Source organism: Delphinus delphis, chromosome 3 (genome assembly GCF_949987515.2).
Source record: "Delphinus delphis chromosome 3, mDelDel1.2, whole genome shotgun sequence".
Classification (NCBI taxonomy): Eukaryota; Metazoa; Chordata; class Mammalia; order Artiodactyla; family Delphinidae; genus Delphinus; species Delphinus delphis.
The window spans coordinates 67,284,130-67,301,877 of NC_082685.1; the positions used below are offsets into that span (position 1 = coordinate 67,284,130).

The window sequence follows — 17,748 nt, forward strand, 5'->3', positions numbered from 1 at the left end:
AATAATATTAAACACATTCATATGGTTGGGTAGGGGATGAGGAATGAGAATGGAGAGCAGGGATAAAAGAGAGAGAATGGGAGGGAAGGAGGAAGGAAGGATGAATGAATACAGCCTAGTAAGAGCAGAACCATGAGTTAACACCTCTGTCTGCACCGGAGTCAGCAACAAAAACAAAACCAAAAAAAAAAGAGAAAAGTAAAATAATAAAAAGCTGCCAAAGTGATTATAATGTGCAGCTGGAGATGAAAACTACTTGGTAGACTGTAATAAGGACTTTGGATTTTACTCTGATTGACGTGGGACACCACTGGGAGTGGCCTGGGCTAAGGTAATGCTTCTGAAGGATGACTCCGGCTATGGTGGGGAAAATAGACTATAGTTGGGTCCAGAGATGAGTTAGGAAACAATTGCAATAGTCCAGATGAGGGATGATGGTGGCTTGAACTCAGGTTGTAGTGATTTAGAAGCAGTGGTAAGTCATCAGAGTCCAGATATATTTTGAAAGTAGTGTTGACAGACCTTACTACTGGATTGAATAAGGCATGATAGTAAGGATTCAAAGTTTGACTGCAAGGTATAGGGCCTGAGCAATTAAAAAATTGGAGTTTCCGTTTATTGAAAATGCAGAAGCCTGGGAGAGGATTGGAGCAGGTTTTGTATGTGGAGGAAAGAGTATCAAGTGTTTGATTTTAGACGTGTTAACTCTAAAATACCTTAGATATCTAAGAGGAGAAATCAAATACTAGGCACATGGCAGAAAGATCTGAGTTCAGGGGAGAGGTGAAAGATGGAACCACAAATTTGATAGTATTTAAAGTCATGGAACTAATGAGGTGATCTAGATGGTAATTATGGATAGAGACAAGACAAAGGCTGAGATTCATTGATCTCTTAAGTAGCCTCCCTAAAGTTGTTACAGACTAGCTTTCCCAAAACCTGCAAAACTCAATGTGCAAATTGAAACTAAACTGTGGGAGAGTGGAGATTATGGGGAGGAGAGGAAGGAGATGGCGTTATCAATATTTCAGTGATAGGATACATTGCTTTAAATTAACATATTGGATTTCACTCCCTTTATTGATAAACTCATGCTATAGATTGATTATAGGAAACATTTTTTGCAATCATATTATTAAAGATTCAGAATGTCCCACATGAGTAATTGCTTACTATCTTGTTTAGTCCATGATCTATATGGATGTCTAGATGTAGGAAAGTGTAATTTATTTAATTCCTGCAACTCAGTTTTGAAAAAGTTTAAAGCAAGAGATTATTCTGTTCTGGGGATTAATGTACAGAATTTGAATTTCATCATTTGAGTGACCATTCTCCAAAACAGGCATTCTTACTCTGATAAGGACAATTTTAAGTTCCTGTGTTGCCCTGCAGACAATCGAGTGGGCAACTGTTACCTGAAGTTCGGTCCTCGGGGCGACGGGAGTCTCTCCTGCAACACTGAGATTGGGGTGGGCGTCAGCCGCTCCTCCTGTTGCTGCTCTCTGGGGAAGGCCTGGGGGAACCCCTGCGAGACCTGCCCCCCTGTCAATAGCAGTGAGTATGGAACGGAACAGGAGGAAAGAAACACTGGTAGCTGAGCACTAGCTACCATTTTCTTCTGGTGCTAGGGGGTGGGGGAGGTAGTGAGGGTCAAAATTTGAATCTGGACTACTTTCAATGATTGTACTGAAACCAGCCAAGAGTGTGTCATATAAAAGGAATCTGAATTCCTCTCTTCTTACTGTTTTTCTTGATAATGCTAAAAAGAAAAAACAGTTTTTAACCACAATCCAATGTGAATGATGATAATATCAGTTCTCCCTGGTGTCACAGATAAAGACCATTCCTGGTTCTTTTCCACAGTTGTTTTAGTTCAGGTTCATAGGTGAGTTGTATTCCTCAAGTCCAGTCATATTATGTCTTAAATTGAAATGTATGTCCTGATATGAACATAGGTGAAACTTTTGAATTGTTGAGTCTTTTAGTTTTTATTTACTAGCCAAAAGGGTTGTGATATAAATTATCTGAAAATAATCTTTTTCTTTAATTAAAAGCAAATGGGTTTTGTTATTCTACTTTGTATATAATTTATGAAGTAATCATCTTATTTCAAGTAAAATGTAATGTACTTTTTAAAGATAATGTATTTGAAAAGGCACTAAGGAAAATATAGATACACCCCTTAGGATATGCGCTTTGAGCCTGGCAGTTGTTAAGTGCTAATTCACTGTCAGCCTCTTGCACACAGGTATCAAATTTCTTTTTTTCCATTGTTTTGCAGCTGAATATTACACTTTGTGTCCTGGAGGTGAAGGCTTCAGACCTAACCCCATCACAATCATCTTAGAAGGTGAGCATACCTCTAATTGTCACCAGATTTAAACAAGGTAAAGAATTTACTTTAGAGCAAATCTGGTAGAAAAGTTAGTGTGGAACAGTCCCAACAAGATTATTTTGCAAAATTACAGATGGACAATTACCAGTCTGATGAATAACCATTTGTAAATCAGAAAGATTTGACCCATTGCAGTGACCTGATGTGTGATTGTTCTGCAGAGAAACTCTTTATAATTATCCGCAACTTTAATCATCCTCAGCTTGCTGTAATTACTCTTCTCAGATTATAGCAAAGTTCCATGACAAAGCCAAGAAAATTCATGGTCAGAATAAACCTCTCATCTAAGTGTGCATTCACTTGGATGTGTGGAAGTCTGCAGGTCTTACAGTATCACACGTTTGAAAGCTCTCATAGTAACTCTTATCTTTCATGATGGTATCTGAGCTGTCTCCCCTTTTGCAGATATTGATGAATGCCAGGAGTTACCAGGTCTCTGCCAGGGTGGAAACTGTATCAACACTTTCGGGAGCTTCCAGTGTGAGTGCCCTCAAGGCTACTACCTCAGTGAGGAAACCCGCATCTGTGAAGGTGAGATAAATTTATACCTAAAAATTATTAGTGCTATTTAAAACAAAATTACTGGTCAGGACTGGAGAAAAAGGGTCCATCTTCAAATTTTATCAAAGGATATGTTGAGACTGGTTTATAGCTTTTTTCTTTTCCTATCAGTGCTGCTAAGTTGTATGATGATAGGTAAATTAATTTCCAGATTATTTGCCACAATTTACCATTATTTTTCTCTGAGTAAATGGGTTGGTAATAAGTGGGGGAAGCTGGAATAATACGAAAACATTCAGTATCAAAATAAGTTATTAGTTCAAATACCAATAAGTTATATTTTATATAGAAAAATAGATAAGTTTCAATGCAACCATTAGGCTAATATTTTCAGTAACTTTTAAATGTTGGACAACATAGTATGAAGCAGTTCAAAGGTTATGCAGATGCCTTTCTTGGTTCCATCCCCAACTTCTCACATGGCGGTGTAATCATCCTTTTAGAGGTCTGTCTCCCCACTAGACTGGGAGCTTCTTGAAGCAAGATCCACATCTATTTCATCTTTATAGCTACAAGTTCTAGCTTACAGTAGAATCTCAGTATTTATTTATGGAATGAATGAATGAATGCTTCTAAAAAATGAACCTTAAACATGTAATGTAATTGTTTCCATTATAACTTTTCTTTTGGAACATGTTAGATAAATGCATCTGGAAGAAATATGATTTAATAAGGAGAATTACCCAGCAGCTGTGCTACTTCTAGAATCTCTGAATGGGTGCTAATTTGAAAGGAAAGCCTTTTTAATTTTAAAGAAAGAGGCTTTTCTAACTGCATTCAGTTTAAAGTTGACACTAATATTTGGTTTTCAATGACATAAGAGGAAAGTAGCTTTAAAGCAATTCCATTTGACGAATATGAAATTTCAATTAAAAAGTATAGGTGCCATTTAAGTTATTTTTTGCCACTTCGGAATAGTTTATTTTGATCATCTTTATTTTTGAATGTTAGGTTTTTATTCTTCAGAAGGACATGTTTTATATCATGTAAATGCATATTTGGGGGCATTTCCTATGTAATTGCTTTAAATTCTAAATTTTATAAAAATAAGATAAATTCTATAAAAACATGAATTTGGGGAATCAACTATATGCTTTGTTCAGTAGTTTAAGTGATATAAATTCATGGGGAAAATATTTACTAATTAATGGACATTCTTGCCTCCTCTAGATATTGATGAGTGTTTTGCACATCCTGGTGTGTGTGGACCTGGGACTTGCTACAACACCCTGGGAAATTACACCTGCATTTGCCCACCTGAATACATGCAGGTCAATGGAGGCCACAACTGTATGGGTAGGTAAAGGTCTCTGAGATTGATTAGGTCACAGTTGCTGGCTTCCTGGCCAACAGTTATCTCCCAGATACTTACATCTCAGAATTATTATTCAGAAAGTTTGGAAGTTAAATCTTTATGAATAGTGAAGTATTTCAAAGTCTTATAAACTTCTGGGTCTGTACCATATTTTTGAACTTTGGCTACATAGTTGCATGTTACAAAGCATGAGTCAGGTAGAAAATTTCATCAAATATTGTAAATATATATTCTTGAATAATTTTTATTTTCCATTCATGTGAAGTGAACATTATTTTATGAATAAGAGAACATTTAAAATTTAACATGTAATCCTTTTTAAATTAAATAAATGCATTTGAATAGAGAAGTATCTATTAACTTTGTCCCCCAAAGAAAATTGTAAATGAAACCCCTTATTTAAAAACAGGAAAGATGCTTATCTAAAAATGATTTGTGTTCAGCTTAAGGAATTATTTTAAGATACCTTCAAACGACCGTGAAAATTTTCATAGTTAATCGAGGAAGTTTGGTGTGTCCAGGTGTGTGGGGTTTGCTATTAGCTGCTTGCTGATAGGATTGGTTGGCTTACTTGTTTTTCTCTATGTAGACATGAGAAAAAGCTTCTGCTACCGAAGCTATAATGGAACCACTTGTGAGAATGAGTTGCCTTTTAATGTGACAAAGAGGATGTGCTGCTGCACATACAATGTGGGCAAAGCCTGGAACAAACCTTGTGAACCATGCCCAACGCCAGGAACGGGTAAGCACACAGCTCCTGCTTCTGCTGAAGGCCGAGTCAGTGACACAGGTATACATGTAACAGTAGAGGAAAAGCAAAAAGTACTAAAAGTACGGAAAGCAGACACACTCCGTTCTGAAAATATCCAAGAGCTCATATGGCTCGGTTTCTGAAGCAGCCCTCTTTGGGATTCAAACACTAATTCCTGAGATGTCTGTTGAGTAGGAGTCTGGATCCTGAAAATAAGCCGCATTGCTGAAATTAAAATTTATAACGCTAGCCCATTTAAACTCATTATCTTAAAACGTGCTGCTTACTTATTCTTTTATTCATAAAACAAGTATTTATTGAGAAACTATTGTGTGTCATTGTGCTATATTTAGAAGGTGTCATTTTGATTTAAAAATTTGTGGTCATTTATAAAGTCCAGCAAGCTCAGTGAGTATCTTTTTAGTTCGACCTTGGAAAATATGCAAAAAATGGATTTGATGAGCAAACTTAACATAAAAGCAATGTAGTGTCAAAGTTTTCCTTATGCATCATTTCCCTCAAACTTACCTGAAATTTTTAGGCAGAAAAGAGAACTGGTCTTTATACAGTAAAATTTTTCTCCAAGCACAGATTCTTTTGAAAGAAAAACTGAACAATAATAGAGACAAGAGCAAAAAAATTGTCTTAAAATTGTTGCCCACTCAGGTTCCTTTATGACCTGAGAAGGGATCACTCTTAATAGTTGTAGATACTAAGAGATGAACCAATAGGACAAATAGGAAACAATGGTTATGCATTTGTTACCAAATACAGTGTTAGTTAGGGTATATTTATTAAAATGTTTCATTTAACATGATGAAATTAAGGAGAGGCATGGTGAAAAGTGACATATGAGGCCTTTCTCAGTGGCTTAAATTCAGTGGGCAAATGAATTTTCTCTTTTTTTCTTTTTTTTAATTGAATTATAATTAATATACAATATTGTTTTCAGGATTACAACATAGTGATTTGACATTTATATACATTACGGATTGATCTCCACAATAAGTCTAGTAACCATATGTCCCCATACAAAGTTATTGCAATTTTATTGACCATTCCTTATGGATACATTACTTTCCTGTGACTTATTTATTTTATAGCTGGTAATCTGGCCCTCTTAATCCCTCACATCTATTTTGCCCAACCCCCAACTCCCTTCCCCTCTGGTGACCGCCAGTTTTTCTTTATAACTATGATTCTGTTTCTGTTTTGTTTCATTTGTTTGTTTTGTTTTTTAGATTCCACATATAAGTGAAGTCATACATTGCTTGTCTTTCTTGGTCTCACTTATTTCACTTAGCAAAATGCCCTCTAGATTCATCTATGTTGTTGAAAGTGGCAAGATTTCATTCATTATTATGGCTGAGTAATATTCCATTGTGTATATATATGTGTGTGTATATATATATATATATATATACACAGTATATCACATCTTGTTTATCACTTCATCCATCAGTGGATACTTAGGTTGCTTCCATATCTTGGCTATTGTAAATAATGCTGCAGAGAACATAAAAATGTATATATCTTTTTGAGTTAGTGTTTTGTTTTCTTCCCATAAATACTCAGGGGTGGAATTGCTGAATTGTATGGCAGTTTTATTTTTAATTTTTTGAGAAACCTCCATATTGTTTTCCATAGTGGCTGCACTAATTTACATTCCCACCAACAGTACACAAGGGTTCCCTTTTCTCCTCATCCTCACCAGCACTTGTTATTTGTGGTCTTTTTTTTTTTTTTTTTTTTTGCGGTACGTGGGCCTCTCACTGTTGTGGCCTCTCCCGTTGTGGAGCACAGGCTCTGGATGCGCAGGCTCAGCGGCCATGGCTCACGGGCCCAGCCACTCCGCGGCATGTGGGATCCTCCCGGACCGGGGCACAAACCCGTGTCCCCTGCATCGGCAGGCAGACTCTCAACCACTGCGCCACCAGGGAAGCCCTATTTGTAGTCTTTTTGATAATAGCCATTCTGACAGGTGTGAGGTGATATCTCATTGTGGTTTTGCCTTGCCTTCCCCTGATGATCACTGACATAGAGCATCTTTTCTTGTGTCTGTTGGCCATCTGTATGTCTTCCTTGGAAAAATGTCTATTCAAGTCCTCTGCCCATTTTTAACTAGATTGTTTGTATTTTTTATATTGAGTTGTGACCATTCTTTGTATATTTCAATATTAACCCCTTATTGGATATATCATTTGCAAATATCTTCTCCCATTCAGTAGATTGCCTTTTCATTTTGTAGATGATTTCCTTCACTGTGCAAAAGGTTTTTCGTTTGATGTAGTCCCATTTGTTTATTTTTGCTTTTCTTTCCCTTGCCTGAGGGCTTTTCTTTCCCTTGCCTGAGGAGACAGATTCAAAAAAATATTGCTAAGACCAGTGTCAAAGAGCATACTGCTTATGTTTTCTACTAGGAGTTTATGGTTTCCAGTCTTACATTTAAGTCTCTAATCTATTCTGAGTTTATTTTTTTATATGGTGTAAGAAAGTGGCCAGTTTCAATCTTTTGCAAGTGTCTATACAGTTTTCCCAGCACCATTTATTGAAGAGACTGTGTTTTCCCCACTGTATAATCTGGGCTCCTGTGTCATAAATTAAGTGATCACATAAGTGTGGGTTTACTTCTGGACTCTCTATTCTGTTCCATTGATTTATGTGTTTGTTTTCGTACCAGCACCATACTGTTTTTTGTTTTTCTTTTTGGCGTATGCAGGCCTCTCACTGCTGTGGCCTCTCCCATTGCGGAGTACAGGCTCCGGACATGCAGGCTCAGTGGCCATGGCTCACGGGCCCAGCTGCTCCGCGGCACATGGGATCCTCCCAGACCGGAGCATGAACCCATGCCCCTTGCATTGGCAGGTGGACTCTCAACCACTGCACCACCAGGGAAGCCCAGCACCATACTGTTTTGATGACTGTAGCTTTGTAGTATAGTTTGAAATTAGGGCTCTTAATACCTCCAGCTCTGTCCTTCTTTCTTAATACATTATTGACTGGGGGATTTTTGCAGAAACTAATGCCTGTGGCTGTAATACATCTCCAGTCAAAAATGTGTTAAGATTGCTTTGGCACAAGTGGATTTTCTTAGCTCTATCTTGCCCTAGTTTTATTCCAAAAAAAACAAATAGGAACATTTTTATAATTCTGTAATTTGAAAACTTCACCAGTTAGAAATTGAAAATCATAGGTTTGGGGAATAAAATATTACTTTTTTAGGTGAGAGGAAGTAAAGGGCTTAGGTCTGATAGACTGGTCTGTATTTAAATCACAGCTCTGCCATGATTATTTATCCTTTCTGAAACATTCCTCGTATGCTAAATAAGGATAATAAATCAGTGGTGACAGTGACTAATTGATATGGTTATAAGGACGATCATTTATTTATTTATTTTTGGTTGTGCTGGGTCTTAGTTGCAACAGGTGGGCTCCTTAGTTGCAGCTCACAGGCTCCTTAGTTGTGGCATGCCAACTGTTAGTTGCCGCATGCATATGGGATCTAGCTCCCTGACCAGGGATTGAACCCAGGCCCCCCGCACTGGGAGCATGGAGTCTTAACCACTGCACCACCAGGGAAGTCCCTATAGTGATGATTAAATGAGATGATGTATACAAATTACAGTTCTCATATTGCCATGCAGTTAGAAGCCATTAAATTGAGCATCTGTGATGTGCCTTTCTATATGTTCTGGATGCTTGGTGAATATTGGTGGATGAAACAGACAAAGTCCCTCCCCAGATAGCACTTGGCATATAGTCTGCAGTATGTGTTTACTTGATACTGTTTTCAAGAGGTTTATTCATGTGTGTAGCAGTGGGCATTAGAAGAAATATGCTTCTTAAAAATTAGACTATTAGTTTGGTGAATTATGTGGAGTGACTCTCATAGTCTCTGTTTTATTCCACGATGCATTGTTTTTGATGCCTCAAATTTCACATTCCAACAAATAGACATTTATGTTAAAAAAAGACATAATTCATGTCTCATTCATTACTCATTGTTAACATGTTTCACCACTACAGAATTATTTTTGCATGCCTATGCCTTTGTGCAATTCTAATCCCTTTTTAAATTGGTACACTAACCTGGTTTTTCAATCTATGTAAATCGGGTCATTTTTAAAGCCCTCCATATCCAAATACAAAGAATTTAAATGCCTAAAGTAGATGTTTTGAATCTCATAATGATTTACTTCTAATATCAGAGCAGTAAAAAGTTAATGATGATAATAATAAGAATAGCAATAACAATAATGATAAAGTGTGCCTAGATTCACTTCTTGCAGAAGCTGGCATTGTTATCAAATAAATATAATTGAAATTAAAATGTCTCATTGTGAATAATATAAAATACATCTGTCAGTAAAAGTAATACTATGTAAAATGTTATTTTGAAGGAGTTTGAGAATTTTAAGAGTGCATTTGCTTTGTTTATATTTTAAAGCTGACTTTAAAACTATATGTGGAAATATTCCTGGATTCACCTTTGACATTCACACTGGAAAAGCTGTTGGTGAGTTTTTACTAAATTATGTTTATTTTAATACATGTAGCATTTTGTAAAAATTTGTTCAGTGTTTTTAAAGTACCATAAAAGATAATAATCTGTATTTGGATCTAATATAGTTAGACAAGAAAGAAATAACATGTTTAGAGCCTCTAACCAAGTTTTAACAGTGGGATTAGTCCATCAACATAGTCTGGTGATTGAGTTATGATAGTTATGTGACTATCTCAAGATTTCGTACATATCAAGCTGAAACTTTAGTTTTCCTCTTCATGAATATTGTATTACATGACTCTAAATAATCCACTTTATTTTAACCTTTACCATCTGTTTTTTCATAAGTATACATTTAAGTTTTGGGTGTATTTTTACAGTATTCCTTTCTCCCAATCTACTTATGAATTTGCAGAATTATTAATTGTATAAATCACTTCCTCCTGAATGTACTTTCTGTTACACAATCTACTTTTCTTCTGCAAAGATTAAATAAACAATATAATTTTAAGTGTCCATTATCAATTCATGTATAACAAAGGACATAAAATTAAAAAAACATAGCTGGCTTTATCAGATGGCTGATAGCAGTCTGGGGAGCCTGACATGTAACTTAAGAGGAAGCTTGATTCCCTAGGAAATTCATTTGCTATATTGACACTAATATCACTTGGTATATTTGATCAGCTGCTTCATTTTTTTTCATCACTGTTCAAAGGATATAATATCGTATGGTCTGTATGCTTTCATAAACCACAAAATCATTCATACTTGTATAGAATTGATTTTTGTGACACTGTGTGTTTTCACTCCAGTGTACACATAGTATTATTCAAGGTTTTATGGTGAATACATTAAGCAGAACCCTGTATATTTGATCACATCTGTTCAATTGCAGACATTGATGAATGTAAAGAGATTCCAGGCATTTGTGCAAATGGTGTGTGTATTAACCAGATTGGCAGTTTCCGTTGTGAATGCCCTACGGGATTCAGCTACAATGACCTGCTCCTGGTCTGTGAAGGTAATCTGAATGATGTGTGACCTTATCCAAAAAAGTTTGGCAGACATAACTGGTTTTTAGGCAGTTTTCTGATTTTTACTGTTTCTTCTATAGCATTTGGGAATTGATCACCAAATTGGTTAAGTGAATATAATACTGATGCAATAATGAAGTTTTAAAAATGGAATTGTTGCTCTTTCAGATATTGATGAGTGCAGCAACGGTGATAACCTCTGCCAACGAAATGCCGACTGCATCAACAGTCCCGGCAGCTACCGCTGTGAGTGCGCTGCAGGTTTCAAACTTTCACCCAACGGAGCCTGTGTAGGTAAGAAAGAGAATGACTTGTTCTTTGACACTGAGCACAATGTTCTTTACACTTCCTGCACTGAAAAACTGTCCATGCTTTCCTATCAAAAAAGGTATTTTCTTTGTCTGGTTTTGGTATCAGGATGATGGTGGCCTCGTAGAATGAGATGGGGTGTGTTCCTCCCTCTGCAATTTTTTGGAAGAGTTTGAGAAGGATAGGTGTTAACTCTTCTCTAAATGTTTGATAGAATCCGCCTGTGAAGCCATCTGGTCCTGGACTTTTGTTTGTTGGAAGATTTTTTTTTTTTTTTGTGGTATGCGGGCCTCTCACTGTTGTGGCCTCTCCCATTGCGGAGCACAGGCTCCAGACGCGCAGGCTCAGTGGCCATGGCTCACAGGCCCAGCCACTCCACGGCATGTGGGATCTTCCCAGACCGGGGCATGAACCTGTGTCCCCTGCATTGGCAGGCGGACTCTCAACCACTGCACCACCAGGGAAGCCCTGTTGGAAGATTTTTAATCACAGTTTCAATTTCAGTGCTTGTGATTGGTCTGTTCATATTTTCTGTTTCTTCCTGGTTCAGTCTTGGAAGGTTGTACCTTTCTAAGAATTTGTCCATTTCTTCCAGGTTGTCCATTTTATTGGCATATAGTTGCTTGTAGTATTCTCTCATGATCCTTTGTATTTCTGCTGTGTCAGTTGTAACTTCTCCTTTTCATTTCTAATTTTATTGATTTGAGTCCTTTCCCTTTTTTTCTCAATGAGTCTGGCTAAAGGTTTATCCATTTTATCTTCTCAAGGAATCAGCTTTTAGTTTCATTAATCTTTGCTATTGTTTTCTTCATTTCTATTTCATTTATTTCTGCTTTGATCTTTATTATTTCTTTCCTTCTACTAACTTTGGGTTTTGTTTGTCCTTCTTTTTCTAGTTGCTTTACGTGTAAGGTTAGGTTGTTTATTTGAGATTTTTCTTGTTTATTGAGGTAAGATTGTATTGCTATAAACTTCTCTCTTAGAACTGGTTTTGCTGCCTCCCATAGGTTTTGGGTCGTTGTGTTTTCATTGTCATTTGTTTCTAGGTATTTTTTTATTTCCTCTTTGAGTTTTTCAGTGATCTCTTGGTTATTTTTATTAGGACATGTACGTGGAATCTAGAAAATGGTATAGATGAACCTATTTGCAAAGTAGAAATAGAGGCACAGACATAGAGACCAAGGGGGGAAGGGAGGATAGAATGGATTGGGAGATTGGGATCGACATATATACACTACTATGTACAAAATAGATAAGTAGTGAGAACAGACTGTATAGCACAGGGAACTCTACTCAATGCTCTGTGGTGACCTAAATGGGAAGGAAATCCAAGGAAGAGGGGATATATGTATACATGTGGCTGATTCACTTTGCTGTACAGCAGAAACTAATACAACACTGTAAAACAATTATACTCCACTTAAAAAAAGAGAAAAAAGATAATTTGGAAAGATTTTCTAAGTAAATCTATTCATTCATATTGAACCTATTTCACCATATCTTTTAGATTCTTTTGCTAGGAAAAGAAGAGGTCTCTCAATGGATTTTCCTGGAATTGGACCTAAAATAAAATAATGTCCTTGAGATACCAATCAGCATGTAAAAATTGCATGATTTAAAATTTTTTGAAAAGAGGTTTGGATACTTTTAAAGCCTTGCTTATTTTGATTCAGCTGTTGTTATGGTTCATTTTCAGACTGTCTGTAATAATTAATAGCAGATTATAGAAACAGCGCCTGTGGAAAAAAATGAAGGAATCTTAATAAAGATCAGATATGTATAACATGTGTTTTATTTTTTGTGCTAGATCGCAACGAATGTTTAGAAATTCCTAATGTTTGCAGTCATGGCCTGTGTGTGGATTTACAAGGAAGTTACCAGTGTATCTGCCACAACGGCTTTAAGGCTTCTCAGGACCAGACGATGTGCATGGGTAAGAAGGAGGACATTAGTTTCAGGGGGTGACGTGGAGCTGAGACTCCAGAAGAGATTACAGTTTGGTCATTCGCCACAGTAACTACCAAGTCTCTGTCAGAAACAGTCTTACAAAAAATGAGCTATGTGAAACTGTTTATGGTTTTATTCAATGTAAAAATTGCAAGCAGGACACACCATAATATGTTCTTGGGTTCAGTGTTTACGGCCTTTTTCCCTAGGTGACTTTCACATGCTTATTAACCTGAGCTCTGGGACACTCAGGGTTACGTAGAGATCACCACGGTACCAGCTGCCCATTTACCCCTCTCTATTCCCACTCAAGAAAGCCTTTTGGAATGCAAGAATACAAGGGAGTAGTAGCAGAGTGACAGTTTTGAAATGAATATATAAACACACACATACGTACATATGCTTCTTTCACCCGAATCATTGAATACATGAGATTTATCTACTTGTTTTGCTTTTTAACTCTTACGAACAATTTTTAGAAGCAAAGATAGCGGAACTTTGAAAAGCCCCAGTAGCTAAAGTACAGTTAGTTAAGCAATAATTGTGTTCAGTAAGTACTTGCTGAGCTGATGATTAATAAGATTTCAAAAGCAGATGGGCTGGACACCTTGGAACTCAGCTTAACTACTTAAAGCTGATGTCAGCCATTGGCTCATCTCCACTGAAGCACTTTGCGCTTGAAGGAGGAAAATTAAATTTAAAAGTTGGCTATTTATAATTATCATGTTCTCAGTTTAGAAAAAGCTAAAGTGCATCTACTCTTTTGGTATTTAAGATACTATCTTTGTGAATCGTAAGGTCAGATTTCAGTACAGCAGAACGGCAGAACTAGTTTCCTTTATGGCGTATCCATACATGAGGACCACCTGGAGAACGTCTCCATTCTTGCAGTGCCTCCTAAGAACTCCCCTGCAGACATTTCCCATGGTCCTAGGAAAAATTCTCTAGGGAGTGCTTGTGCAAAGGACACACGGAGGATGCGGCCCTACTTGCATGAACTTTCTGAGATTGCTTGCTTATATATGCTTCTCCTGGCTGTTCTCTCTGAGAGGGAGGATATGATTTGCTAAGAAAAACCCCTGAGATATATGGTTCAGAAATTCATATGGTGAAAATCTGTCCTTGGTCCTAACAATTCATCCATGATGAAAGTCACCTAGACTCCTTGGTAATACCTCTCTTAAACAAAGCTTCCTTCCTAAGGAACAGTAATACCCTCTTTTTTTTTCAGCATCCTGGAATTCATAGTCTAGCGTCTCCTCTCTTATATGCCATGACCTTTCAATATTAATTCCATTTTTTCAAAGGCTAATAACAATTGAACTCTAATAGACTTCTTCAATTTAGATTCCACTAATTCATAAAATTTAGGAAATCACAGTTTACCTTTGTTGTACTGATCACATTAAGATATGAAAATTTCTGGGGGAGCATTTATAATGCTTAATAGAACAAATTGTTCTAGTGTTTCAAAAGATTGATTTCCTTACAATTGACAAGCGAACCTATTCATTAAAACCTCTTACTACTTGAGGTTATGGGGAGGGGGAAGGGTGAGCTGTGACAGGGCGAGAGAGAGTCATGGGCATATACACAGTAACAAACGTAGTAAGGTAGATAGCTAGTGGGAAGCAGCCGCATGGCACAGGGATATTGGCTCGGTGCTTTGTGACAGCCTGGAGGGGTGGGATGGGGAGGGTGGGAGGGAGGGAGACGCAACAGGGAAGACATATGGGAACATATGTTTATGTATGACTGATTCACTTTGTTATAAAGCAGAAACTAACACACCATTGTAAAGCAATTATACCCCAATAAAGATGTTAAAAAAAATAAAATAAAATAAAATATTAAAAAAAAAAAAAAAACAAATCCCCCTTCATTCTCGGGGCTGCGCTCCCTTGCCTCTGCCCACTTGAATCTCTCACAAGCGTCCTATGCGAATAAACTCACTCTTACCTATCAAAAAAAAAAAAAAAAAAAAAAAACCTCTTACTAAGGAGATAGTTGCTGGCTTATTAGTCCAGTTCTTTTCTGAGTCGTATATGTTCCTGTAAGTCATTAAGTGGCACTTTTTCCTATAATTTTCTACTTCTGAGTTAGCTCTACCTCATATTTACTTTCCTTAAATAAATGTGGGTTCTTAGTATTGAATGAGGAAAATCTAAGTAAGCCAGTAGTTTAAAAAAAATCTAAAAGTTTAATAGGCTATGTTTTTCTAGTAAAAAATTGAATTCCTTTGAGCCAGTGTTTCTTTGTAGATGTTGATGAATGTGAGCGGCATCCATGTGGAAATGGAACTTGTAAAAACACCGTTGGATCCTATAACTGTCTCTGCTACCCAGGCTTTGAACTCACTCATAATAATGATTGCCTGGGTAAGTACTCAGTCCTTTATTGCTTCTCTTTCATTTCTACACAACATCCTGAAACACAGAATAAAGCCAAAGAATAAATATGTTTATTATTCAAATTGTGCATGTGTGCAAAAGATATGTAATATCATTAACTAATTTCTGGTTAACTGAAGTCACACTCATGGCTTAAATAATCACAAGACAATCTGCTGCGTTGAATACTATGTCAATCAACTAATCGATTCAAGGGAAAAGGCCATGCAGATGATAGTAAATATATTGGGACTGATTTATGGTTTGGGGTTATTTTTACCCCTTAGATGGGATCAAAGTTAGACCTGTTATGGTTTCAGTGTTATTATTTCATAAAATCCATTCTTGATTTACATTCAAACACTGACAATCTACAACTGAAAACCCTGTTGTGTTTTGAAATTTTATTTTCCGTCAGCTTTTGAAGCAAGGGATGCCTTTTCCCACAGAAAGAGTGCGTGGTGTCTAGGTTTCCAAATCAGCCCTCAGAAACCTATTTAACCTCTGTGAACAACTGTAAACTTTCAGTGGAAAATAAAACTGTCTTCTCTACATGGCACAGAATTTTAGCCTTTGCCTCTAACAGACAGTGATTGAAATAAAAATTGAAAGTGACTGAAGGAGGAGGAGGGGGTCCTGTAGTTGCTGGAGAAGATAGTAAAAGATATGACAACAAACACTGACAATATTTCATTTACCATGTGCCAGACACTATACTGGTGCTTTACTACATAGCATCTCTTAATTCACATTATCCTGTAAGGTATGTGAAAGTAACTCAGGCCTTCTACCTTAATGGAACCATCACAGCTCAAACCCACCTCCTAATTTAATCCAATATATATTCCTCTCAGCATTCTTTATTTTATAAAATTCTGCAACGGTGAAAAAATTTAGAGCTAACTAGACACTTTATTGAACCACCTTCTTGTCTGTAGTTTCTCAGACCCTTTGTACAGCCAGGGAGAATGAAAGATACAAATATGGCTCTGATCAAAGTATAATCTGCAAACAAACTAAAAAATTACTCAAACGGGATCAACCCTAAGCTTAACTGAAAACCTACCACTTAAGAACTTCTTTTTCCAATTGACAGAAAAACGTGTCAGCAATTCTAGAGTGTTTTTCATATAATTGATTTTTCTGTATTTTTGATATGCTTCATTATTTGTCCTTTGAATATAGTCAGCTTACCTCCAGGTAAAGTTACCTGCAAACTGGTCCAGTTAAATCCGTGTATCCTCTTACCTCCAGGATGAGAACTATATTTCAATTGGAAAGCATGGAAAGCTTCACCTTAAGCCTACAGGAGAGATCTGTGTGACCTTACTAGTCACCTGATCCTTATGATATGAGCCACTTTTCTCTGTGTTGATGAGGAATTGTAATGTAGGGTTTTGTAAATGTCTACCAATGAATATGTTTTTAAGTTGCAACTTGTGACAGAATATGTGTTAAGAGCTCTCTCTGAAAAGCTAACTCCTGTTTGCTTACAGATGTAGATGAGTGCAGTTCCTTTTTTGGTCAAGTGTGCAGAAATGGACGGTGTTTTAATGAAATTGGCTCCTTCAAGTGTTTATGTAATGAAGGCTATGAACTTACTCCAGATGGCAAGAACTGTATAGGTATGTACATAATAAACAGTCTTTATGTTGTTTTGTTTTGTAAAATAATGATGTGATTCCCCCCCACACCAACTTCGGGACACATTTGCATTTCATTTGGTCATCTGATTACATGACCAAGATAAATTTCATGGGAAATTTTGGTAAAAGGTATAAGCCAACAGTTGGGAATGACTCGTATGCAGTGTTTTTATTGGGATAGAGCTTCAGGCTATCCGTGTCTCAATAAACGTAGACAAAGGAAAATTAGCCTCTTGCCAAATGAGTAATACTCAATATGTCAAAAGTCTCTAAGGGCATATTTGCCCAGAGTGACGTGGTAGATCAGAAAGCCTGAGTTGAATTCATGTTAATATCCTTTGGCAACAATCGTCTCATCTTTAAATCATTTTTTTTCGTGTTTCTCTTTAAAGATACTAATGAGTGTGTTGCCCTTCCTGGCTCTTGCTCTCCTGGCACCTGTCAGAATTTGGAGGGATCCTTCAGATGCATCTGTCCCCCAGGGTATGAAGTAAAAAGCGAGAATTGCATCGGTAAGGCTAATGTTTATTTTGAGTCCGTGAGCTGTTTAGTATAATAAGACCTGGTATAGACTCTGTGGAAATATATTAAATCCAAACCACTGTAAGCATGCTGACCCGAGGAATTAAACATATAGCTGCCTACATCTGTTTTATTGAACCATCAGAAATGATTTGAAGGTGGAGTGGTGGGAATAAAGAATTTAAGGATGTGGGATTTTTCATTAACAGAAATCTCATACTAGTCAAAGAATTTTCAGTGCATTCTAAGCTTTTTTCCAAATGTCAACAGAGACTTTCTACTGAATTTAAAGAGTGTCTACAAAAATTGTAATCTTTGGCAACCAATTTTAAAACAGCTATTAAAGGTGTCTGGAGTTCTAGAAATGTGAA

At 36.8% G+C, this 17,748-nt stretch overlaps 1 protein-coding gene across 1 annotated transcript in view; it reads left to right on the forward strand.

Annotated features, from left to right (window-relative positions):
• The window catches only part of FBN2 (fibrillin 2), a 232,723-nt gene that overhangs the window by 185,781 nt on the left and 29,194 nt on the right, over window positions 1-17,748 (forward strand). Inside the window, exons 37-48 of the mRNA XM_060006959.1 lie at window positions 1,393-1,554; window positions 2,282-2,350; window positions 2,801-2,926; window positions 4,127-4,252; window positions 4,861-5,013; window positions 9,470-9,538; window positions 10,425-10,550; window positions 10,732-10,857; window positions 12,680-12,805; window positions 15,081-15,197; window positions 16,706-16,834; window positions 17,248-17,367. Of these exons, the coding sequence (XP_059862942.1) occupies window positions 1,393-1,554; window positions 2,282-2,350; window positions 2,801-2,926; window positions 4,127-4,252; window positions 4,861-5,013; window positions 9,470-9,538; window positions 10,425-10,550; window positions 10,732-10,857; window positions 12,680-12,805; window positions 15,081-15,197; window positions 16,706-16,834; window positions 17,248-17,367 (1,449 nt within the window). The remainder of the gene's footprint in view (window positions 1-1,392; window positions 1,555-2,281; window positions 2,351-2,800; window positions 2,927-4,126; window positions 4,253-4,860; window positions 5,014-9,469; window positions 9,539-10,424; window positions 10,551-10,731; window positions 10,858-12,679; window positions 12,806-15,080; window positions 15,198-16,705; window positions 16,835-17,247; window positions 17,368-17,748) is intronic.